Genomic DNA, 24,698 nt, shown 5'->3' on the forward strand with positions numbered 1-24,698 from the left:
GTGCCTCTGGTTAATTTGCCTCATTATCCAAGTGTTGCTAGATGAAATGACATGTAAGGGCATTACGTACACTGCAAAACACACACACACACACACACACACACACACACCCAAAAACCCCTACACCTATTTTCGGTGTCATTTTGATATTGGGGTTCATCTTGGCAGCCTTAGGTGATGATTCTTGATTCTTCAGGATGATCTATCACAGCTCAACAGGCTTGGAGGAAAGCTCCCTCAGGTCAAGGAGGACCAGATGGGTGAGGCAGAAAGATAAGCAATACTGGGGACTGGGATTTTGAAGGCTAGCTACAGGTGTTCTTAGTTCTTGTAGGATCCATCTGGGATGGGTTCTTGCAGGAGCTGGGATTTCCAGAGTTTGGATACAGGGTTTCCAAGGTTATTCCTACAATGAGGGGGAACTAGTTTGGAGTGAGCCTGGCTAATTCTACTCAACAAGCAAGAGAGAAGCTTATCTTTCTCGTTCTGCGGGCTACTAGCAGTTATTACGGCAAAGATAAAAAAAAATGAGGTCTATCACCCAAGGGACATTACAGTGTCCCCGGAGAGGCACTTAGGAATAATTAGCAAGAAAAACTAATAGTCCTGTTAAACTTGACGGACTGAGGGAGTGCCTTGAGGGTACAGAGCAAGGTGGGGTCATTCCAGGCTTGGATAACCTTTGGAGAAGGGATGGGTGGCAGGGCCTTAGGTAGGTGTGAATGGTCAGTATCTCAGGGCTGGAGGTGACTGTGGTCTCGCCCCCCAAAAGGGAATAAGATGATTAACGCTCGCGCGCGCGCGCACACACACACCCCTTACAACCCAGGTTCCAAGGCAGCCACCAAATCCTTATATGTCCCCCTAGTGCACCGCACGGAAAAGGAATCCACACTGTCCTTCAAAACGCAAACCCTACTCCCCGGCTCCCACACCCCCTCCTTCAGCACTGAAGGGTGGCGTAGGATTTATAACCCACCTCTTTCTTCCAGTTGCCATGGAGACCAGCCCCAGACCTTTCTTTCCTTCTGGTACCGGGTACGTTTCTCCAACGCAGGCGGAATGGAGGGGGCTTAGCCCAACCACGCCAGTGGCAGTGCTGGGGGAGAGGGTAAAAAAGCGCAGAGGGGCTGGTGGTCTCGACGGCAGTGGCGGAACCAGGCCAAGGGACAAAGGCTAAATCAGCCGCGGTTCAAGCCCTTGGGTCTGCCAATGACTAGAGGCCAGACGCTGGGGGCACACTGCTGGGGTGGCGGAGGGCACGGGCAGGGGGAGAGGGATGCAGCAGCGAGGCGGGACTCAGGGGCAGGGCCCCCCTGACCTGTCCGCCAGGGCGGGCGGGTGAGCCGGCCCCTCCACCCACACGTCCATTGGGCGGCGCCGCCATCACTCTCCCGTCGGCAACACCGCCTTCTTCGCGGCCAAGCTTCGATCCCCTCCCCCGCCACTCTCCGCCCCGCCCCGTCCTGGGAGCCTTTCATTGGACGGACGCGCGGTCGATCCGCCTCGAGTGAGGGAGGCGATTGGACGCGAGGCCTTCGGGCCGCCCCCAGCCTATTTGGATTGGCTTGCTGCGCGTTGGCGCAACGGAAGAGGCGGACGGTGGAGGGGGCGCCTCTGCTTGGGCTGGACTGCCGCGGAGGAGGCGACGAGGGTTTCGGCGCTGGGGGGCTGGCTTGGGCGGCAGCGGCGGCTGCTGCGGATGGGAGCGGGCCGGCTCGGCGTGCCCATGGAGCGCCACGGCAGAGCAGCCGACACCTCCGCCTCGGCGGGGGAGCCGGCGCCCGAAGGGCCTGATGGGCGGCGGCGGGAGCTGCTGCGGCGCCGGGCGAGTAGCGCGTCGGAGCCCCCAGTCGGGTCCTCTGCCTCGGCTTCGGCAGAGGGCATTAGGCGAAACCGGCCCGGCTCCTACAGCGGCGCTCCCTCGGCCTCCCGCCAGCGCGTGGAAAGCCTCAGGAAGAAGCGGCAGCGTAAGTGCCCGGGGGGTCGTCCTCGCGGCTCGCCCTGCCCCCTTCCGGCGCGGCCGCCGTTTTTTCCCGCGCGCTCGTGTGGGGACAGTGCCCCCGCACGGTGGTCCTAGGTTGGTGCACGGGCTGACTCCCGGCTGGAGGCCTCAGGTCCAAGTTTGGGGCATTAGGGTCTGGCCCCCGCCCAGACCTCGGGCGCAGTGGTCCGCCCTTGACGGTGGTGGAAGTGGAGCGTCTTTACTCAGGACCCTTTCTTCCTCTCCTTAGCTCCTTGGGCATTCTTTGCCCGAGAGTCACATGATTTTATCGTCGAGAAGGCTTCTTTTGACTCATTTCCACCGCCTCCTTTCCCCCTAAATCCTTTGAATCCCCCGTGTCTGTTTTCCGTGGGTCCCAAAGCGGTGTCCAAGACGTTAAATCCCTTTAATCTGGAGATTTCGGCCTTCCTGGAAAATGGTTAACTAGCCCTTGAGTTGCTGCAGGCCTAAAACTGGATTCCGTGTTCTGTGCACTTAAGCTTTGGCTGCTTTTCTTCCCGTGAGAATTCGGGTCGTCTCTCACCCAGATATCTCTATTTTCTTTGCATCTATTTGCTGATACTCACGATTGAGGTCTGTAGCATTCTGGGCATTAAGGCTTTTTATTTTGAGGGAATCTCGCCTTGGCAGTTGCACATGCTCTTTCTGGAGAATCGGTTTCTCCATTTTCTTATCAGGCTTCTTTTCCTGCGTTGTGTTCTAGTCCATACATTTTCACCCCTTTAAAGGTCTTCAGTTAGCATCCTCAGTCTAGTAGCTATTGCTACTGTTGAAGGTATCCACTGTCTTAATACTCTAATATAAGCTTTATCATTTAGTGACATTTTACATATGGTTAGATTTTTGTCTTGTTGCCAAATTCCTCTTTCAGGAAATCAGCCTGTTTTAAATGCAGGTTATGAGAGTGAGGTCTTTATTGGATGGGCTTGTACCTCAGCCAGCCACCAGGTTGCTGTACTTTATCTTACATGATTTGGATGATTAAATGTTAAATGTAGCCCTGTTTTGCTGTGAAAAATTTGGGAGTCTGAATTATTTTGTCTTTTCCTGTCTTGAAAGAAATTTGGAAAACAGATTAACTGCTCTCAATCGATACCATGTTTAGAACCAGTTACCTGGTTTGTGTTTTATTTGAGAAGCACCTGATTTTTAAGCAATGCAAAACGTTAATGGTTTTGTACTACATCATTAGAGATGGTTGTAAATTTCAGAGATTCACAGCCCTCTAGCCAGCTGTCTTTTAGCCATTGACCGTAAAAATTCTAAATAAGTACTTTTTTTTATATTAAATATAATTTATTGTCACATTGGTTTCCGTACAACACCCAGGGCTCATCCCAACAGATGCCCTCCTCAATGCCCATCACCCACTTTCTAAATAAGTATTGTGTTTTGGGTGTTTGCGGAGGTCAGGCACTCTACTGAGAGCTTTAATAACTCATTAGTACTCATAACTTGTTTATTCCATTTTACAGATGAGAAAACGGGGGTACATTTGCCCCCTGTCAAATGACTTGTGAGTAGTGGGATAGAAATGTAAATTCAGGAGGTCCAGCTCCATACATCCTCTCAACCACTGTGCTTTATTGAATTGTGTATATTCTATTAGCTGTTTCTTCATTGCTCTAAAGCTAAGCATAATCACTATCTTTTGTGTTCAAGACTTACTTGAGGTGAAAATTTCTAGCTACTGTGGAAGTACTTCCAAATTTTGAGCATAAAAATGACCTTGGGAGTTAAAAATGCAGATTCCTTGGGTCCAACTCCCATCTTTTTGAATCAGAACCTGGGGAGGGTTCTAAGAAGCTGCATTTTAACAAATTCCTCATATCATTTAGATACAGCTGCTCAGAGACACCTGTGGAAAACTCTGGTTTAGACTGTATCGGGGGGTGGGGGTGGTATGTAAGGTGGTTTTGAGATGTCTTTTTATTTTTTTATTTTTAGAGAGAGAGTGCACCTGCAAGCAGGAGAGAGGGGAGAGAGAATCTCAAGCAGGCTCCATGCTAAGACCGTGGAGATCATGAACTGAGCTGAAATCAAGAATTGGATGCTATGGGCACCTGGGTGGTTCAGTCGGTTAAATGTCTGATTTTGGCTCAGGTCATGATCTCATGGCCTGTGGGTTCGAGCCCGTGTGGAATGTGGTGCTGACAACTCCGAGCCTGGAGCGTGGTTCATATTCTGTGTCTTCCTCTCTCTCTGCATTTCTACCACTCACTCTCTCTCTTTCAAAAATAAACAAACAAACAAACAAACAAACAAACAAAAAGAATTAGATGCTTAACCGACTGAGCCACCCAGGTGTCCCTGAGATATCTTTTAAGGAACCAAGACAGATATTCATGTCGGATTTATTTATTTATTTACATATTTATTTATATATTTATTTTTGTTTTTATGTCTGATGTTTGTCATGGTTGCCTTTATTGCTTTCTCTGATAAATCATGAAAAGCCATCTCTCAGGTAATGAGACCTGCCAAAAAGGTTATTTCTTTCTTCCATTTGTTTTTTCTGTTATTGTCCGGGGGTGCACCTGTTAGATGGAGAGGCAGCCTCTTGATTTCTGAACCCTCCAAGAATGGTTTCACCTCTGAGAGAATTCAGTAAAGACTAAATAAATCTCCGTATTTATTTTTGGTAAAGTTGGGTATAGGGTGGTGCCATCTTTCTTTGGAGGTTAGAGAGCTTCATTCTGATGTCCTTAAACTACTTGTCTAAAGGTAGGAGCCTAGATGTCATTTGAAACTAGAAGGAGCTATTCAGTTTATCTTAGGAATTCTTGTGGGCCCTGGTCATAGTCATGTTCTGCCACACATGTTCCCTAGAACAGTGTAATTCTCAAACCTGTTCCCATCCCAGACTTAGGCATTAGGGATGAGGCTAGGCATGTCTGTGTGTAAGAAGTTCTTTAAAAGTTTTAGATTAGGTAGAGTATGTCTCACAGGACAGAGAAATACCAAGTAAAGATTGATTTAAAATGATGGAAACCAGGGGCGACTGGGTGGCTCAGTCAGTTAAGTGTCCGACTTCGGCTCAGGTCATGATCTCACGGTTTGTGGGTTTGAGCCCCGCGTCAGGCTCTGTGCTGACAGCTCGGAGCCTGGAGCCTGCTTCGGATTCTGTGTCTCCCTCTCTCTCTCTGCCCCTCTCCTGCTCCTGGTCTGTCTCTCAAAAATAAATGAACGTCAAAAAAAAAAAAAAAAAAAAAAAAGAAACAAAGATGCTAATGATGGTAATACACTGCTTACTTGTGTTAGACATTGTGTCAAATATGTTAAAAACCTATCATTGAAGTCTCACAGTTACCCTATGTGGTAGGTATTTTTTATCCCTAGTTTCCAGAAGAGGAAACTGTCAGTGAAGTTTTTCCTTTGTCCACAGGCATGTAGTGAGTTAATAATGGATCTGTGTGATTAGTTGCCTGACTTTCAGACCCAGTGTTCTTGACTTTCCCTATTTTTGAGTGGGGGAAGGTACATGCAGCATAACCCAGAGCAGTGGTTCTTACATGGAATTACTTAGAAGCTTAAAAAAAACCACCAAAAACCCATTCAGGTCTGCAAACAAGTCTAAGAACATGCACCTGTTAATTTTTTTAATGTTTATTTCTATTTGAGACAGAGCATGAGTGGGGGAGGGGCAGAGAGAAGGGGACAGAGGATCTGAAGCAGGCTCCATGGTGACAGCAGAGATCCCAGTGTGAAGCTCTAACTCACCGTGAGATCAAGACCTCGGTCGAAGTTGATTGCTTAACCAACTGAGCCACCCAGGCGCGCCCCCCTGCTTTTTTAATGCATCTGTTAATTTTTAAAAAGTTTTACTGAGGCATAATTACATACAGCAAAATGTATACTTTGACAAATGTATACAGGTATGTCACAAGAGAACATGCATTTTAATCAAGGGTCCCAGATGTGCAGCAGATGTGTTAGAGGTGTGGAACCTGGGATGGGAGTATCCCATGTGGCTGGTGGATGGAGCTGGATTTTTGAAGGTGACTTCAAAGCATGAAGCATGTTGTAGCACTCCAGGGAGATCTTTGGGACACGTTGATTTTCGACTCCTGTTAGTCGTGGAATATCCTTAATTTCCATTGATCTAGAAAATAAAGCTTTTAGGGGTGCCCGGCTGGCTCAGTTGGTAGAACATGCGACTCTTGGGGTTGTGAGTTTGAGACCCACGTTGGGTGTTGAGATTACTCAAAAAATAAACTTAAAACTCTTTAAAAAAAAAAAAAAAAAGTTTTTGTAACTTGATAATGCCAGCCTAGCAAATGGTTGCTTTTCCTTGGCTTTTGGGGAGCATCAGTGTTGGCAGAAAGGAATTGGTGCTGGGGCCCTGAGAGACTGCCCCTTATTAGGTGCAGTGTTTCATCTTCAGTTAGGGAATTAGGGAAGACTGCCCATTAGGAGCTCAGTAAAAAGATTTCTGTTGCTTCGTAGCCTATGTTTGAGGTACAGAATGGGAGAGGATGCTTTTTAACCTTTTTATCAACTTTAAATCCAAATGAAATCAAAGTAAACATGGTCCTTCACTTTGGTTGTTCAAAGAATGTGAAGCATTAAGCAGGGCCTAAAAATAATCCAAGTATGCAGCTGTGTAAAATGGTATAGTATGTTATTTTAGGGGCCATGTGTATTTAGGTAATATGATTGTTCAAACAGTGTTAGCATCCCTACCCTTTTTTTATCTAGGGGGTACCATAAAGGAGAAGTGATGTATGCTATTAAAAATCTTTTGGGGCACCTGCGTGGCTCAATCACCCGACTCTTTTTTTAAATTTTATTTTTGAGAGAGAGAGAGAGAGACAGAGATAGAGTGTGAGTGGGGAAGGGGCAGAGAGAGATGGAGAGACAGAATGTGAAGCAGGCTCCAGGCTGTGAGCTGTCAGCACAGAGTCTAATGCGGGGCTCAAACCCACGAACTGTGAGATCATGGTCTGAGCTGAAGTTGGATGCTTAACCAACTGAGCCACCCAGGAGCCCCAATTGCCTGACTCTTGATTTCAGCTCAGGTCATGATCTCACGGTTTGGTTCGTGAGTTTGAGCCCTGCATTGGGCTCTGCACTCATAGTGCCCCTCCCTCGCTAGTGATCTCTTTCTTTCAAAAGAAATAAGTAAACTTAAAAAAAAAAAAAATCTTTTAGGGGCTCCTAGGTGGCTCAGTTGGTTAAGTGTCCAGCTTTGGTTCAGATCATGATCTCATGGTTCCTGAGTTTGAGCCCCCCATCAGTGCAGAGCCTGCTTGGGATCCTCTGTCCCTCCCTCCCCCTCCCCTGCATGTGTGCAAATGATTTCTCTCTCTCTCTCTCTCTCTCTCTCTCTCTCTCCCTCCCTCCCCCTCTCCCTCTCCCTCTCCTTCTCCCTCCCTTTCTCCCTCCCTTTCTCCCTCTCTCCCCCTCTCCCCCTCTTTCCCTCCCTCCCTCCCTCCCCCCTTCCCTCCCCCCCTCAAAATAAACATTAAAAAAAATCTTTTGCTTAAACACATGTTAAAAGGAGAGAGAAGGAACAAGGCAATAGACTGTAGGCTGTTAGGACCTTATCAAGCAGAAAAGAATAGTTATTTTGGTCATTTAGAAGAACAGTGATGTTTCTTAGGCTTAAATTTATAACCTGGTGAATGTTTTTTCAGGTTCATACCTTGGGATATTTTTATCTTCAGGCACTGTTCATTCTCAGTTTATTATGTTCTTTCTCAGTGTATGTCAGCGAGACTGACCAGCATGTGAAACTTCTCTTCTAAATAACAGCTTAAAGTTTGCTTTCTAAAAGTGGAAGCCATCTTTAGTTTTCTAGTAGTTTATTAGGTTTTGTGGGTTTATATTTCCAAAATGTAGAATTTATTATTGAGTCTACTGGTTTGATAATATATAATATTATATAGGCATCTAGTCCCCAAGTTAAAACTATTTTGAGAATAAGAATATTTTTTTTAATTAAAAAAAATTTTTTTTTTTTTAACGTTTATTTTTCAGACAGAGAGGGACAGAGCATGAACGGGGGAGGGTCAGAGAGAGAGGGAGACACAGAATCTGAAACAGGCTCCAGGCTCTGAGCTGTCAGCACAGAGCCCGGTGTGGGGCTCGAACTCACGGACTGCGAGATCATGACCTGAGCCGAAGTCGGACGCCCAACCGACTGAGCCACCCAGGCGCCCCAAGAATATTATTAAAGTAGGCCTTTTAATTGATGCCAAGGATTGCTGTCTAGATCGGCCCAGAGATTTGGGTTTGCAATATCTTAACCACATTGGTCTGGTAAAGATGTGGTTCATAGTACTGGAAAACAGCACATTCTTATACACCATTTATTTCCCATTTGAAAGCCTTTCAGTTGTTGAGACCTATTATGGTGCTACAGATGGTTTTACATAAATAACCTGTGAGGCAGAGTTTAAATTCTAAGTCAAGTGTAGATTGTCTAGACTGAGTGCCTTGGAGGCCTTAATACCAGGATATATGTGAAGGGTTGCAAACAGACTAAAATATCTGTGAAAATTAATGGAATAATTCAGTAATTGGAAGTGATGAATAAGTATTCTGTTGGTGAGATATGAAGACTGATGGTATAGCAGAAGTTCCTTTTCCCACCAGAAACAGTGTTTTGAACAAGGATTAGAAAGCTTATTCCAGTATTCATTATGTTATAGTATATGAGGCAGTCTGCAGTCAGTGATGGGAATCTAATCCCTTTGGGCAGTTGAATGTTTTGAAATAACAATTATATGGTCTGGCATAATTCTCTCAGCCATTATCAGAGAACATGTGTCTAATGGACCTCCTGTGCTTCTCAGTGTTTCTCAGTTCTTGGGTACGTAAATCGTTTGATGAGTAGTACAGAGAAAAATCCAGAAACCGTTAAAGTCTGTAACAAGCATATGAACTGAGCTCTGCCTAAGACTCCTTATTTTTCTTTATATATTGTTGATCCTAATTTTTTAAAGTATGCGATTTTTATTAAACTCCTAATTTTATTTTCTTATTAACTCAAGGGTGTGTGTTTTGTGCTCTTAGGTTTGTATAGACACTTGTTGAAAATGCTTGTGAAAGGATTTAGGAAATCTGGGTTTGAGTCCCTACCTCTGCCTTTTCTTGATTGTGACCTTGGACTCTTGTGCACTTCAGTTTCTTAATCTGTAAAGTGGGATGATTATAGTACTTGCCTTATATGATCGTTGCAAACGTTAAATAAATTTATGCAGTCAGGTGCCTAATAGAGTGCTTGACTGTTAATAGATAATCATTTAACACATAATAGCTATATGTTAATATTTAAATTTTTTAATCTAAGGAAATGGGAGTAAAGCTTAATTTGCTTTAAGCATTATAAAATCTTCCATTGGTCTTAGGTTTGTCCAGACCTTCAGATTCCAGTCCTATTAAAAAAAAAAAGTTTATTTATTTTGAGAGAGAGAGGGAGAGCAGGGGAGGGGCAGAGAGAGGGAGAGAGAGAATCCCAAGCAGGCGCTCCATGCTCCCAGCACAGAGCGTTATGCCAGGCTCGAACCCATGAACTGTGAGATCATGACCTAAGCTGAAATCAAGAGTCTGACTCGTAACCACTGAGCCACCCAGACTCCAAGATTCTAATCCTATTGATGTGATATGTTTGTTGGTGGAGTGCTGTGTCTGTGGTAATTACAGGTTGGTGGCTTCCTAAAGTTGATGGTTAAAAGAATGGCACAGGGTGCCTGGGTGGCTCAGTTGGTTAAGCCTACGGCTCTTGATTTTGGCTCAGATCATGATCTCACCGTTCATGAGCTCGAGTTGGGCTCTGCGCTGACAGTGCGGGGCCTGCTTGGAATTCTCTTACTCTCTTTTCTTTCTCTGACCCTCCCCTGCTTGCTTGCCTGAGCATATGCCCACTCTCGTTCTTGCTCTCTCTCAAAATAAACATTTAAAAAAAAAATGGCACTACAGGTCAGAAAATAGGAATCTAATCTCCTTGCTTCAATCCTATTTAGCACTATTGCTTTCTTGAGTGAAGAAACTTTTCTTATAGGTGCCAGGGACAGACTTTTCATGACCTCTGCCAGTTTGGGTCAGGCCTGTCATTGGGAATGGAATTTTTGTAGGTGTAAAAAAAATTCAGGACTGTCCCTGCCTGGGACTGAGGTGGAATAGCTGCTGGGGAGTCAGCCATAGTGTTCTCATTAGAATTGCATTGACATTGTTAGGTTAACTTGGAGAATTGACATTTTAATAATACTCAGTGTTTTTTCCTGGAACAGGAATCTTTCCGCTGCTCTGATTTTCAGTACACTATTTTAATAGCTATTGTACATATTTAGTACTAAGATTTGTCTCTAAGTATTGTTGTTATTTTTTGGAATCTAACGTGAAAACCATCTTTTTGCATTCCTGAGAAGAATATCTGTTGACTATGGTTAATTACTCTTACTGCACAACTGGACATTGTTTAGTAATTTAATGCATGTTGTTGTGAGATGTTTCTTTTCTAGTTTATTTTTTTCCAGAGAGAATGTGGGGAGTGGGGGGGGGGGGGGGGGGGCGGGGGGAGAGAAAGAGAGAAAGAGAAAGAGAAAGAAAATCTTAAGCAGGCTCCACACTCATTGCAGAGTCCAACATGGGGCTCAATCCCACGAACTGTGAGATCATGACCTGAGCCAAAATCAAGAGTGGGATGCTCAACTGACTGAGTCACCCAGGTGCCCCTCTTTTCTAGTTTTGATATGAGGTTAGAATGACTTAGGAATCTTTTTAGATTTTTTCTGTAATCTAGAAGCTCTTAAAGGTTTGCCTGGAAACCATTAAGGCCTGGTGCTTTTTTGTTCTTGTTTGGGTGAAAGATCTTTCACATCTTTTTAAAATTTTTCAGTGCTTTTGATTTGTGTTTTTGATCTTATTTTAAGCCACTTTTTGTACTCTTTTTTCTTGCTAATTTTCTGGTGTACATTTTAAACTTAATATGAAATTGTACACTCATGTAGTCTCTGGTTACATACTCTTATCTTTGATTTTTCTTTTTTTTTAAAGAAAAGCTATATCTTCTTTCTTTTTCTTGGATATACTTACCAGAGATTTGTCTTTTTTTTTTTTTTTTTAAATTTTTTTTTCAACGTTTATTTATTTTTGGGACAGAGAGAGACAGAGCATGAACGGGGGAGGGTCAGAGAGAGAGGGAGACACAGAATCGGAAACAGGCTCCAGGCTCTGAGCCATCAGCCCAGAGCCTGACGCGGGGCTCGAACTCACGGACCGCGAGATCGTGACCTGGCTGAAGTCGGACGCTTAACCGACTGCGCCACCCAGGCGCCCCAAGAGATTTGTCTGTTTTAATGGCTTTTTCAAAGCTTGATGTTATTGGTCAGCTCTCTTGTGGTGTTGTTCATGATGATCATGTTTTTCTAATTTCATTTACATCGCTTTAAAACATTTTTTTCTTTTTTTAATGTTTATTTCTGAGAGAGTGTGAGTGGGGAAGGGGCAGAGAGAGAGGGAGACATAGAATCTGAAGCAGGCTCTAGGCTCTGAGCTGTCAGCACAGAAGTTGGACATCCAACCAACTGAGCCACGCAGGCTCCCCTACATCTTGCTTTTGTTCTTAATAATTCCCTTCTGCTTATTTTGGATCTAATTTATTCTTTTCTAGCATTTCAAATTGTGTGTGACATTTCCCTTTTTATTCAGGTTTTCTTTTTTGCATCCATTTGATAAACTTTTAAGGCCAGAAATTTCCCTTCGGGTACCATGGAGGGTGTATCTTACTGATTTTGATACATAATGTTTATTATCATTCATCCAAAAATAAATTTTGTTTTGATTTCTTCTTTTATTTCAGAGTTAAAAGAAGTGGGTTTAAAAATTTTCAGGTGGAGAGATTTATTTCTTTGTGTTTGTTGGATTAATTCATAATGTTGAGTTATTGTGGAAAGTGAATGTGGTTTGTTTTTGTTCTTTGGAGTTTGAGGCTCTTTAAGCTTGTGCAGTTAATTTGTATGGTTTATAGGTATTTGAAAGGAAGGTGTATTTGTTTTTTTTTTTTTTTTTTTGATAGGGTTATTTATGTTTCATAGATTCACCTTACTAGCTTTATATTCAAATCCTCTATACCTTTATTGTGTGTGTGTGTGTGTGTGTGTGTGTGTGTGTGAGAGAGTACAAATTTCTGATACCTGTGTCATTCTCACATTGTTGTGTAGATTTGTCAGTTTCTCGTTTTTAATATTTTTGAAGCATTTGTTAGGATCATATCAGTTCTACTTCTTTTATGCTCATGATACAGTTTCTTTTTATTCCCTTTTAATCCTTTTTGTTTTGAATTTTATTTAGTCTGCTAGTATTGTACTTAATTTCTGTTAACATTTGCTTAATACGTGGAGTAGCATTATTCAGGAATTCATTTTGCTTACCCAGATTCAAGTCTGTTAAATAAATGGTGCCAGTGATTCTACCCACCAATTGGTCAGTGAATGTATAATGGCAAGTGAGTGTAAGATGGGAGTTGTGAATCCTATTTCCTGGGTAGATAGCTGTTTGGAGGGGCACCTCTCATGTGAGCAAAGTAGTCCCTGTTAAGTGCGGTGCAGGTCTTGATACATAAGGTTTGACTTTAACTTATCATGGTTCCTAAATATGTCACCTGTTCTATCTGGTATATCCGTCTCCAGTGAGGTGCTTAAGATTTTGATTTGATTATTTTTGACTGAATGCTGTTTTCATCTTAAAGCATCCAACTCTTTATGATAGGACTCTCTCGTGTGTGTTTTGCCATATATTTACCTCAGTCTACTTGTATTATCTTAAATGTATATATAATATATAAGCATATAATCAAATTTCTTCTGTAGAAGGGTAATTTGACCTATTAGTGATTACTGATGTATTTGTGTTCATTCCTGTCCTTTTTTGTTTTGTATTTGCCATATTTTTTTTCTTTGTTTTTGAACTGATTTGTTTCCATAGTTGTTTGGAGGTCATATGTTCATTTTCTTCTAGAGTTACCTGTACATTTTTGATGTATTTAAACTATCACTTTTTTCTTCTTATTTAGAATTCATCAGAATTTGTATCTTCTTTTCCCTATCAAGACAGAGCTACTGTTTGCTTCACTTGTCTCTCACTTCCCTTTTCAGCTTCCTATGTTGAAATCATATATTTTAGTTCCAGATTGCTGATTTTTCAGAAAGTCACATGTATTGTTTCCTTTGCTGATCATTGTTTCTTAAAGCTCGTATTTGGATGCTTTTAAAATTATATTGGAAGGCATTTACTAATTATTTCAGAGAAGGTCCCTTTTTTTTTTCTTTCTTTTCAGAGAAGGTCTTTGAGTAGTAAACATTGAGTCCTTTCATGTGTGAAAATTTCTTTTGCACTCCTCCTTGAAAGCTGATTTGGCTGGATATGTTTCAAAGTCTTTTTCCTTATAACTTTGAAGCTAGTGCTCCATTATCTTCTAGCATCTATGTCGCTGATGAAAAATCCATTTCCACCTTTATGTGATTTATGTATCTTTGTAGGAATATGCTTTTGTCTTTGGAAGTGTTTAGGATTTCTTGACATTTCAATAGGATGTGTCTAAGTCTGTCTGTCTGTTTGCCACTAATTGGTTCTGCTTGACACTTAGTGAACCTGATGATTTATGTCTTTCCTCCTCTGCCTTCCCCAGGAAATTTCTGGGACTCACAGAAGTTATGGTTCTGTATTTCTATATATATCTACTTTTCCTTCATACCTGAGAGGATTTGGGGAGAATTTCTTAGTTTTGTTTTCCATTTTTTCTTTGCCTATTTTGCTGTTAAATACATCTTTTGAGCTTTATTTTGGAAATAGATTTTTTCCTTTTTCTTATTTTATAAAACTCTTTATTGAGGAACAATTTACATACAAGCAACTGCATCTATTTAAAGTGTATAGTTCCATGCATTTTGACAGATATATAGACACACCCATGGAGCTCTCCCTTCACCTCCAACAATCAAGATTTGGGTTACTACCAAATGTCTATCAACTGATGAATGGAGAAAGAAGATGTGCCCCGCCCCCGCCCCCCCAATGGAATACTACTCCACAGTGAAAAGGAATGAAACCTTGCCATTTGCAACAATGTGGATGGAACTGGAGGACATTTTGCTAAGTGAAATAAGTCAGTCAGAGAAAGACAAATACCATGTTTTCACTCATTCGTGGAAGTTCAGAAACTTAACAGAAGGCCATGGGGGAAGGGAAAGAAAAAAATACATGAATAGTTACAAACAGAGGGAGGCAAACCATAAGAGACTTTTAAATACAGAGAACAAACTGAGGCTGGAAAGGTGTGGGGAGGCTGGGGGGTGGGGAAAATGGGTGATGGACATTTAGGAGGACACTTGATGGTATGAGCACTGGGTGTTGTATGTAAGTGATAAATCATGGGAATCTACTCCCGAAGCCAAGAGCACACCGTATACACTGTATGTTAGCTAGCTAACTTGACAATAAATTACATCTATATTTAAAAAAAAGGTTTGGGTTAATACAGAAAGTTTTCTTCTGCTCCTATAGTCCTTCTCTCCACTTCCTCCCCCAGCCTACAATCTACTTCCTATCAAATGCAGAAATGATTGCTTTGCATTTCCTGGAGTTTCATATGCGTGGAATCATATAGCATGTAGCCTTTGTGTGAGGCTTCTTTTACTCAGCCTGTTTTTGAGACTGATCTCTGTCAAGTGTATACTAGTTTGTCCCCTTCCCTCTTTTTTTGGTTTCCAAAGCTTCACAACCCCCAACTAAGAAATTAACACTGATACAGTTCACAGACTTGACTTAGACCTAACCAGTTATACAAAAACTCTTTTGTGTATACGTATTTAGTTCTATATAATTTTATCATGTGTGGATTCGTGCAGTTACAACCACAGATGGCAGTCATTTCTTAGTTTCTTCTCATTTTACCCCTGAGGATAATTATGATTCTTTTTAAGTCTCCTGTTTGTTTCTGAAACTCTTTCTAAAGATGTTTAGTTTCTCGTTTTTGTGGTGTAGATATCCCTTTTGGTGATTCTAATTTGTGAAGTGATCATCTCTATTTTGAGGATTGCTTTTCTGTCAGTGGATGCAGTATCTCTTTACCTATTTCTGAAGGTGGATTGTAGGGATATATGTCCAGATACATGTCTCCTCATTTCTTCTGGGGTGATAGTAGCTACTTGGGTGGGTGCCATTCTGAGTCTTTGGCTGAAGTGCTTGTGTTTAATGAAGACTTTGCCTCTGGAGGGGTGGAGGTGTGGGGAGTGGTTCTCAGTAGAGGGAAGTGGTTGGTCTGTTCAGTTGCACCAGATGCATTCCCCACCAGATCACCCATGACCACCAGAGCCTGTCCCTGTTTCTCCATGGCAGCCACTCCTATGTACAGCTTGTTGGAGCACCCGTGTACTCTCCCAGCCTTCATAGCTGCTCCCAATTTTTATTTTATTTTATTTTATTTATTTTATTTTATTTTATTTTATTTTATTTTATTTTATTTTATTTTATTTTATTTTATTTTTATTTTATTTTATTTTAGAGAGAAATTGAGAGCTTGAGTGGGGGAGAGGGGCAGAGGGAAAGAGAGAGAGAATCTCAAGCAGGCTCCCTCCTCAGTGCAGACCCAAAGAGGCGCTTAATCCCTGGGATCATGAGTTGGATGCCCAGCTAACGAAGCCACCCAGGCACTGTTTTTTATTTATTCCCAGTTTGTTTGTTTTTTTAATTTTTTTTTATAGCATTCTTCTTTTTAGGGTTCTGGACAGTTACTGCCCTTATCAACTTAGTTTTGCTGATCCTATCAATTCTTGTTTCCCGGAATTATTTTGGAAAATAATACATCAGTAAATCTGTATCTTTAGTCATTTCTGCGATCTAAGGTAGGAGGGCAAGGCAGTCTGTGCAGTCCATTTTGATCTGATCTCCTGAAGCTATTTTTTGGGAAGGATTTTTTGGGAACAGATATTAACTCTAAAATATGTTACCATAAAGTCCTTTGAAACCTTTTATTTTGGGGACATGAGGTTTTGAGAAATTGACCACTGGAGCTTACATGTTACATAAGGTTGGGAATTTCCTGTATTTCTAGTTTGCATACTAAACCAGAGCTCTGAAAAGTTTCAACATTTCTTCTTTGAGCCAAGGGGAAGGATGTAGATTTTCATTCTCAATCTTTTTTTTTTCTTTTTTTCAAAGTTGAGATTCATGGGTAGTCATTTTGTTGTTTTTTAATATTTCATTAAAAAATGAATGTGTAGTTTGGGCTTATTTGTGCAAGAGGCCTGGGTTGACTCAATATTTTGATGTTTTTCTTCCTGATCTTTGTGACTTTTTTTGAAATAATACATTTTTAAAAATATGTTTTTTATTTTTATTTTTTTAAATCTACATCCAAGTTAGCATACAGTGCAACAATGTTTTCAGGAGTAGATTCCTTAATGCCCCTTACTCATTTTGCCCACTCCCCCCTATACCCTTCAGTAACCCTCTGTTCTCCATATTTAAGAGTCTCTTAATGTTTTGTCCCCTTCCCTGTTTTTATATTATTTTTGCTTCCCTTCCCTTATGTTCATCAGTTTTGTATCTTAAATTCTTTGTATGAGTGAAGCCATATGATACTTGTCTTTCTCTGACTGATTAATTTCACTTAGCATAATACCCTCTAGTTCCATCCACGTAGTTGCAAATGGCAGGATTTCATTCTTTTTGATTGCTGAGTAATACTCCATTGTGTGTGTGTGTGTGTGTGTGTGTGTGTGTGTGTGTGTGTGTGTATATATATACACACACACACAAAAGATAAAGATATGTATATGTATACATATATATACACATTTATATATATAAAAGATGAAGATGTGGTGTGTGTGTGTATACATATACATGTATGTGTATACACACACACACACACACACACACACACCCCACATCTTCTTTATCCATTCATCCATCGATGGACATTTGGGCTCTTTCCATACTTTGGCTATTGTTGATAGTGCTGCTATAAACATTGGGGTGCATGTGCCCCTTTGAAACAGCACACCTGTATCCCTTGGATAAATGCCTAGTAGTGCAATTGCTGGGTCATAGGGTAGTTCTATTTTTAATTTTTTGAGGAACCTCCATACTGTTTTCCAGAGTGGCTGCACCAGTTCGCATTCCCACCAGCAGTGCAAAAGAGGTCCTCTTTCTCCGCATCCTCGCCAACATCTGTTGTTGCCTGAGTTGTTAATGTTAGCCATTCTGACAGGTGTAAGGTGGTATCTCATTGTGGTTTTGATTTGTAATTTCTCTGATGATGAGTGATGTTGTGAGCATGTTTTCATGTGTCGGTTGGCCATCTGGATGTCTTCTTTGGAGAAGTGTCTATTCATGTCTTTTGCCCATTTCTTCACTGGATTATTTGTTTTTTGGGTGTTGAGTTTGTGTGATAAGTTCTTTATAGATTTTGGATATTAACCCTTTATCTGATATGTTGTTTGCAAATATCTTCTCCCATTCTGTTGGTTGCCTTTTAGTTTTGCTGATTGTTTCCTTCCCTGTGTACAAGCTTTTTAAAAAAAAAAAAAAATTTTTTTTTAATGCTTATTTTTATTTTCGAGCATTTTTTTTTTTTTTTTTTTTAAATTTTTTTTTTCAACGTTTATTTATTTTTGGGACAGAGTGAGACAGAGCATGAATGGGGGAGGGGCAGCGAGAGAGGGAGACACAGAATCGGAAACAGGCTCCAGGCTCTGAGCCCTCAGCCCAGAGCCCGACGCGGGGCTCGAACCCACGGATCGCGAGATTGTGACCTGGTTGAAGTCGGACGCTTAACCGACTGCGCCACCCAGGCGCCCCTATTTTCGAGCATTTTGAGAGAGCATGAGCAGGGGAGGGGCAGAGAGAGAGGGAGACACAGAATCAGAAGCAGGCTCCAGGCTCTGAGCTGTCAGCACAGAGCCCGACATGGGGCTCGAACTCGCAGACCACGAGATCATGACCTGAGCCGAAGTCGGATGCTCAACCGACTGAGCCACCCAGGCGCCCATTGTGCAGAAGCTTTTTATTTTGATGAGGTCCCAATAGTGCATTTTTGCTTTTGTTTCCCTTGCCTCTGGAGACGTGTTGAGTAAGAAAGTTGCTGTGGCCAAGGTCAAAGAAGTTTTTGCCTGTTTTCTCCTCGAGGATTTTGATGGCTTCCTGTCTTACATTTAGGTCTTTCATCCATTTTGAGTTTATTTTTGTGTATGGTGTAAGAAAATGGTCCAGGCTCATTTTTCTGCATGTTGCTGTCCAGTTTTCCCAGCAGTATTTGCTGAAGAGACTGTCTTTATTCCGTTGGATACTCTTTCCTGCTTTGTCAGAGATTAGTTGGCCATACGTTTGTGGGTCCATTTTTGGGTTCTCTATTCTGTTCTACTGATCTGAGTGTCTGTTTTTGTGCCAGTGACTTTTTTTTTTTTAAAGTATTTTCAAGATCAGACAGAATCCTGTTTCTTTTCCCAACACCCTTTTTGTTTCTCTAGTCCTTGGAAACCTCAGGGTATGAATAAATTGCTAATCTAGTACGTATGTGTTTAGTTTTCAGAAAAAAAAGGTTGTTCTGACTTTTTTTTTCCTTTCCCATTTAGTTTTTCCATGGTTTGGCTTGGATATTGGTGGAACCCTGGTTAAGCTGGTTTATTTTGAACCCAAAGACATCACTGCTGAAGAAGAAGAAGAAGAGGTGGAAAGTCTTAAAAGCATTCGGAAGTACCTGACCTCCAATGTGGCTTATGGGTCCACAGGTATTCGGGATGTGCACCTGGAGCTGAAGGACCTGACTCTGTGTGGACGCAAGGGCAATCTGCACTTTATACGCTTTCCCACTCATGACATGCCTGCTTTTATTCAGATGGGCAGAGATAAAAACTTCTCGAGTCTTCACACTGTCTTTTGTGCCACTGGAGGTGGAGCGTACAAATTTGAGCAGGATTTTCTCACAGTATGTATTTTTTTTTAGCTTACCTACAATTTATGGTAATCTGATCATTAAAAATAATACCAGTAGCAAGTGGTGGAATCATTTCCATTTCTAATGGAACTTGAGTTTTCACCCGATTAAGATTAGAGAGATGTAAATTGAGTCGTAGTCTGGAGTTGCCATCTAGAGATTATAATAAAGCTGTGATAAGCAGTCTGAGGAACTACCTACGAGGAACAGGTCATTAGGTCTGAAAACTATGAGGGGCGTCTGGCTGGCTCATTTGGAAGGGTGTGTGACTCTTGATCTTGGGGTCATGAGTTTGAGCCCCATGTTGGGTATAGAAATTAAAAAAAATCTTGGGGCACCTGAGTGGCTCAGTTGGTTGAGCGTCTCACTGTTGATTTAGGCTCAGATCACAATCCCAGGGTCGTGGGATCAAGTCCTGTGTCAGGCTCTGTGCTGAATGTGGAGCCTGTTTGGGATTCTCGTTCTCTCTCTCTCCCCCCCTCCCCCTCTTGCCTTCTGCCCTTCTCCCCCGGTCACTCACACTCTCTTTTTCTAAAATAAAAAATGTTAAAAATCTTGAACAGTGAGATTGGAAAAACAATTTTGGGGCACCTGGCTGGCTCATTTGGTGTAATATGTGACTCTTGATTTCAGGGTCGTGAGTTCAAGCCCCACATTGGGCATGGAGCCTCCTTTAAAAAAAAAAAAATAAATAAAAAAAAAAATGTCGTTTCATGTCATAAAATTTTTTACAGGGGCGCCTGGGTGACTCAGTCGTTAAGCATCTGATTTGGGCTAAGGTCATGATCTTACGGTTCATGAGTTCAAGTCCCACATTGGGTGAGCTCGAGTCTTACTTCTGGTGAGTTTGTGCCCTGCATCGAGTGAACATGAGCCCTGCTTTGGGTGAGCCCTGTTTCTCTCTCTCTGCCTCTTACTCACTTGTGCCCTCTCTCTCTCTCTCAAAAAAAAATTGTTTCCAATTTCGTCTACCACATAATTTCTCTTGTCCCCCTCAATTGTTTCCTGGCAAGGTTACTATTAAAAAAACAAGGAACGCTGGTCCAAAACAGTGGCCTTTTGGTCTCAGGGCTAGTCTGAAATGGTTAACAGCAGAGCCTTCTCTCCCCAAATGCCTTCTGATGTGTACTGTTCTGCACTCTTGTTATATGTGTCTCTGAATCATGTCTGGATGCTGGGGGAGTGCCAGTGGGTGCCTGACTTTGTTTTCATTTAGTAACACTGTGTGCAAGGCCTTGAGGCTAGGTCCATTGAGGGTGGATGTGGTTGTGGGGTAGGTGGGAGAGTAGACAAGTGAATTGGCCAAAACTCTGACTTTCAGGGTCAGAATAGATTGAAAATATCTTCAGTGACTATGGTTTTTAAAAAAAAAAGATTTGTGTGTTTATTTACTTTTTGAGAGAGAGAAAGAGACAGGGCGAGCAGGGGAGGGGCAGAGAGAGGGAGACACAAAATCCAAAGCAGGCTGTAGGTTCTGAGCTGTCAGCACAGAGCCTGATGAGGGGCTCGAACTCATGGACTATGACATCATGACCTGAGCTGAAGTCAGATGCTTAACTGACTGAGCCACCCAGGCATCCCCAGTGATTGTGTTTTTAATGCCACTAATGAGAATGTTATTCTAGAGATTCTGCCTTTGCCTATGTTGTTTTACCTTTCTTTTTTTCTCCATGTGTCATTGTGTGGTTTGTGACATCCTCCTTCTTTGTCTTCTTTCTCCTGACTTTCTCCTGTTACTGACCATAATCCTAATATAGGATTGACATGAATTTTTATCAAGTTTTAATATTCTTTGCCTGAATTTCTTTTGGTGGTTGGTTTTTAGTGGTTTCTCTTCCAGCAGTGAGGAAAGAGGAAGTTTAGTTGGAGTAGAGACGGTTCCCTTCCTTTGTGGAAGCCTCATAGTGGACTCTGGATCATAACTGATGAGTAAAGGAGAAAACTTTTTGCAGGACCCTGTATAGATGCCCTTTGGAACATATTTGAAAACCATTCAGGCTGTTTCCAGAGGTTCAGCATTGTATGGTAATTCAAGGGGAGGGTGCAAAGTGAATTTTAGACCTTAGAAATCGGTTCTTAGGCTTTCAGGTTTCTCATTTGAATGCACCGGTGCTGTCCTTGAAAATTGTAGGAAAATGAAATGCCTATCAAATGCTCTTTGTGCATTAAGAGTAACTAGTATTTAATAAACCACAGTGGAATATTTTTTTAAAATACTGAGTTTATTTTGTTGCTTTTTTTTTTTTTTTTTTTAAATTTGAGAGAGTGCAAGCCAGGGAGAGGGGCAGAGGGAGAGAATCTTAAGCAGGCTCCACACTCAGTGTGGAGCCTGATATGGGCCTCTATCTCACAACCAATCTCATGACTGAAATCATGACCTGAGCTGAAATCAAGAGTTGGACGCTTAACTGACTGAGCCACCTAGGCGTCCCTACTTTGTTGACTTTTAATGTGGATCAAATTTCTTAACATAGTGGGTTTGCTTGTTGGTGTAACACATTATGTTATGAATACCTTGCATTAGTGAAATCAGCTATGCATTTATTCGTCTAACTATCACTTAGGGGCTGGGATTCATTAGGAATTAGCAGGACACTTCAGGATGACAGGAATTCTAGAAAGGAAAAGGAAAAAAAAAATTGTAGAAAGAAAAAGGAGACCAACTGTTTGGGCTCCACTAGGCCACCAGTGTAAAACGATGAAATGAAAATACAGAAAAGGAGATACAGAAGAGGAAATTCAGATTCACATGCAGGAAGTTGGTTTTGAATTCGTCTCAGTAGAGAGGGCATGAGCAGGTGCCATAGGGACAGTGATGAATACTTCAAGGGCTTGGGTTTGGTCAGAGGAGTAATTTAATATTCTTACTTAGGGATTAAGGATTAAGATGAAGTTACCTGTTAATTTCCCTCTTTGCTGTGGATCAGAATAAATTGAGTAGAAATGTAATCAAGTGAGAGTTGACTTAAACGGGGAGGACTTGCAGGGCTGGACGCACTTGTAAACAGAAGTAGGTGCTGTAAGGGGGTTAGGAGGCAGTTTTTACCTTCATCACATATGTGGAGTGTACGTGCTTGTAAACATTCACGTGGGTTAGAAGTTCAGCAAGTAAAGTGGGGAATTTTTTTTAATGTTTATTTTTGAGAGAGAGAGAGAGAGATCAAGCAGGGGAGGGGCAGAGAGAGAGGGAGACACAGAATCAGAAGCAGGCTCCAGGCTCTGAGCTGTCTGTGCTGTCAGGCACAGAGCCTGACACAGAGCTCGAACTCATGAACCTGGAGATCATGGCCTGAGTGAAAGTCAGATGCTTAACTGACTGAACCACGCAGGTGCCCCAAGTGGAGATGTTTCTTTATGCCATCTCTCCAGAGTCACCACTGTTAGAAGTTTATGTATCTTTTTAGTGTTCTCTGCATGACTGTATGACACACACAGGTGCATGTAAACTTGGCTTTACACATAGGCACGTTAGTTAGGGTCACGTATTGTGAAGTGTTTCTCAACTTGCTTTTTTGACTGACAGCATGTCTTGGAGTTCTTCCCACCTCAGTTCTTAATGACTGAAGATCCTTTTCATTCTTAATTGATCCTGTACATTGCTTTCTAATATGAATAATAATCGTTCTGTTATTTAAGTGGATTACATTGGTAACACTTGGGAATTTTGATACTGCTAAAATCTTCTCATCCTCCAGGGACTATACTTGGTTTATTTTTTATTTATTTAAAAATTAAAAAAAAAAAGTTTATTTTTGAGAGAGAGACAAAGTGTGAGTGGGGAGGGGCAGAGAGAGGGAGAATCCAAAGCAGGCTCCAGGCTCTCAGCTGTCAGCCCAGAGCCTGACGAGGGGCTTGAACTCACGAACTGTGAGATCATGACCTGAGCTGAAGTCAGACACGTGTCCGACTGAGCCACCCAGGTGCCCTGTAATTGGTTTTAGATAGTGAAAAACCTTATTACCTTCTAATTATATACTTTGCAGCCCTTTGACGTCTGTTTATTAATAACAAAGTGAGGCCTAGTTTGATACTGTTCTATAGCTTCGAAGATGGTTGTTCAGAGGGCAGATGTCTGAGTCCTTGTGGCTCCTGCCATGTGTCACCAGGTGTTTGAGTCACTTGAATTTCTTGGAGTTGGCTTTCTAATAGGGCGGTGATCTCACCTGTGCTCCTGACTCATGGTCCCTGTGAGTAGACATCTTGTTTTCTGCTTGGGTTTTGGGCACATTTCTCTGGCTGCTGCAGTGGTTTGTAGGTGGAGTGTATTTGGGTCTGTCTAATCAGATCGTCCCTATGTTTTTTGTCTCCAGCTTTGTTCTGTAAATCATATGTACGAATAGTACACATCTGTGAGCACTTCTATGGTTTGTTTAATGTAGAGGGGTGCCTTATTAAGCAGAGTTTTTATTTTTGGCTTGTTAGAAAGTCTGAATATATTTTTATTTCATTACAGATAGGTGACCTTCAGCTTTGCAAACTTGATGAACTAGATTGTTTAATAAAAGGAATTTTATACATTGACTCAGTTGGATTCAATGGACGGTCACAGTGCTATTACTTTGAAAACCCTGCTGATGCTGAGAAATGTCAGAAGTTACCATTTGATTTGAAAAATCCATACCCTCTGCTTCTGGTGAACATTGGCTCTGGGGTTAGCATTTTAGCAGTATATTCCAAAGATAATTACAAGCGGGTCACGGGTACCAGGTAGGTCTTTTATATAAAGGTCATTGCTCTTGATATCGTGATGAGCTAAAACTGAGTTTTCAGGTATTGCATATAAGTACACCTTTAAGAATGTGTCAAAATTATGTGAAAAGTAAAAAAAAAAAAAAATTATGTGAAAAGTGTTTTTTTTTCTGGAATTATGCAAACAAATATCATTTCTCTTTGAAAATTCTGATTTCTTGACTTTAATCTGTATTGTTCAATATTTCATTATCATAGTTCGGTAAAATATTTAATTGGCAGATTCGTTGAAGCCCACAGTCCCTGCCCTCAGATAGTATATGATGTGCATATACCATAAAGTTACCAAAGCTACTAGTTAGCATCTATAAGGAGAAGACAAGGCAAGATCCCAGCTTTGAAACTGGCCTGGATTTTATACATACATGTGAACATGCACACACTCACACTCACACACCCACGGGATGGTCTGAGATCTAGAAGGTGAGGTACTGAGCAACAGAAACATGATTGGAAGAGGGTAAGCCGAAAGGGGTGGAGAAGTGAGTGGCAGGCAAGAGTGAATATGCTGTGGTTTAAGGATTAGAGATCCTTAGATGCAAAACAAGGAGCTGGGGTTTGGGATAAACAAGGTTTTTTAACAGGTGTGAATTACAGAATGAGAGGAGTAATTTGGGGGGAGAAAACCATTAATGGGGGAGTTCTTTGCCGGGTGGGGGACTGACGAGCCAGGATGACAGGGGGCTTAGAGAGACAAAGGGAGGAGGTGTTAGCGTGGCCTGGGTGTGTGGCGGGCAGATCTGCGCCCAAAGCTCCTGACACTCAGCAGATGCCCATACTGCACTGGGGGCACAGGCAGGGAGGTGGGCCCAGTGTTTTGCCTCACTGTTTTTGGCTCATGTGAGTATGTACCTTCAAGGTATGTATCAGGCGCCCTGAGTTTATCTTTCTGCAGTCTTGTCTGCCAGTGGCATCTGCAGGATTGGGTTAGGGCAAGAGTGGGTTGATGTACGGATATAATTTCCAGTTCATAATTACCTTCCCATTCTTATTTTTAAAATG

The 24,698-nt window shown here is 41.9% G+C and overlaps 1 protein-coding gene across 1 annotated transcript in view; it reads left to right on the forward strand.

The window, feature by feature from the left end:
* Positions 1-1,320: 1,320 nt before the first annotated feature.
* The window catches only part of PANK2 (pantothenate kinase 2), a gene marked incomplete at its 5' end in the record, with an annotated part of 31,751 nt that continues 8,373 nt past the window's right edge, over positions 1,321-24,698 (forward strand). Inside the window, 4 exon segments of the mRNA XM_045447340.1 lie at positions 1,321-1,452; positions 1,454-1,970; positions 18,586-18,938; positions 23,401-23,654. Coding sequence (XP_045303296.1) covers positions 1,321-1,452; positions 1,454-1,970; positions 18,586-18,938; positions 23,401-23,654 — 1,256 coding nt within the window.

The sequence above is a fragment of the Leopardus geoffroyi genome, chromosome A3 (assembly GCF_018350155.1).
Source record: "Leopardus geoffroyi isolate Oge1 chromosome A3, O.geoffroyi_Oge1_pat1.0, whole genome shotgun sequence".
NCBI lineage: Eukaryota > Metazoa > Chordata > Mammalia > Carnivora > Felidae > Leopardus > Leopardus geoffroyi.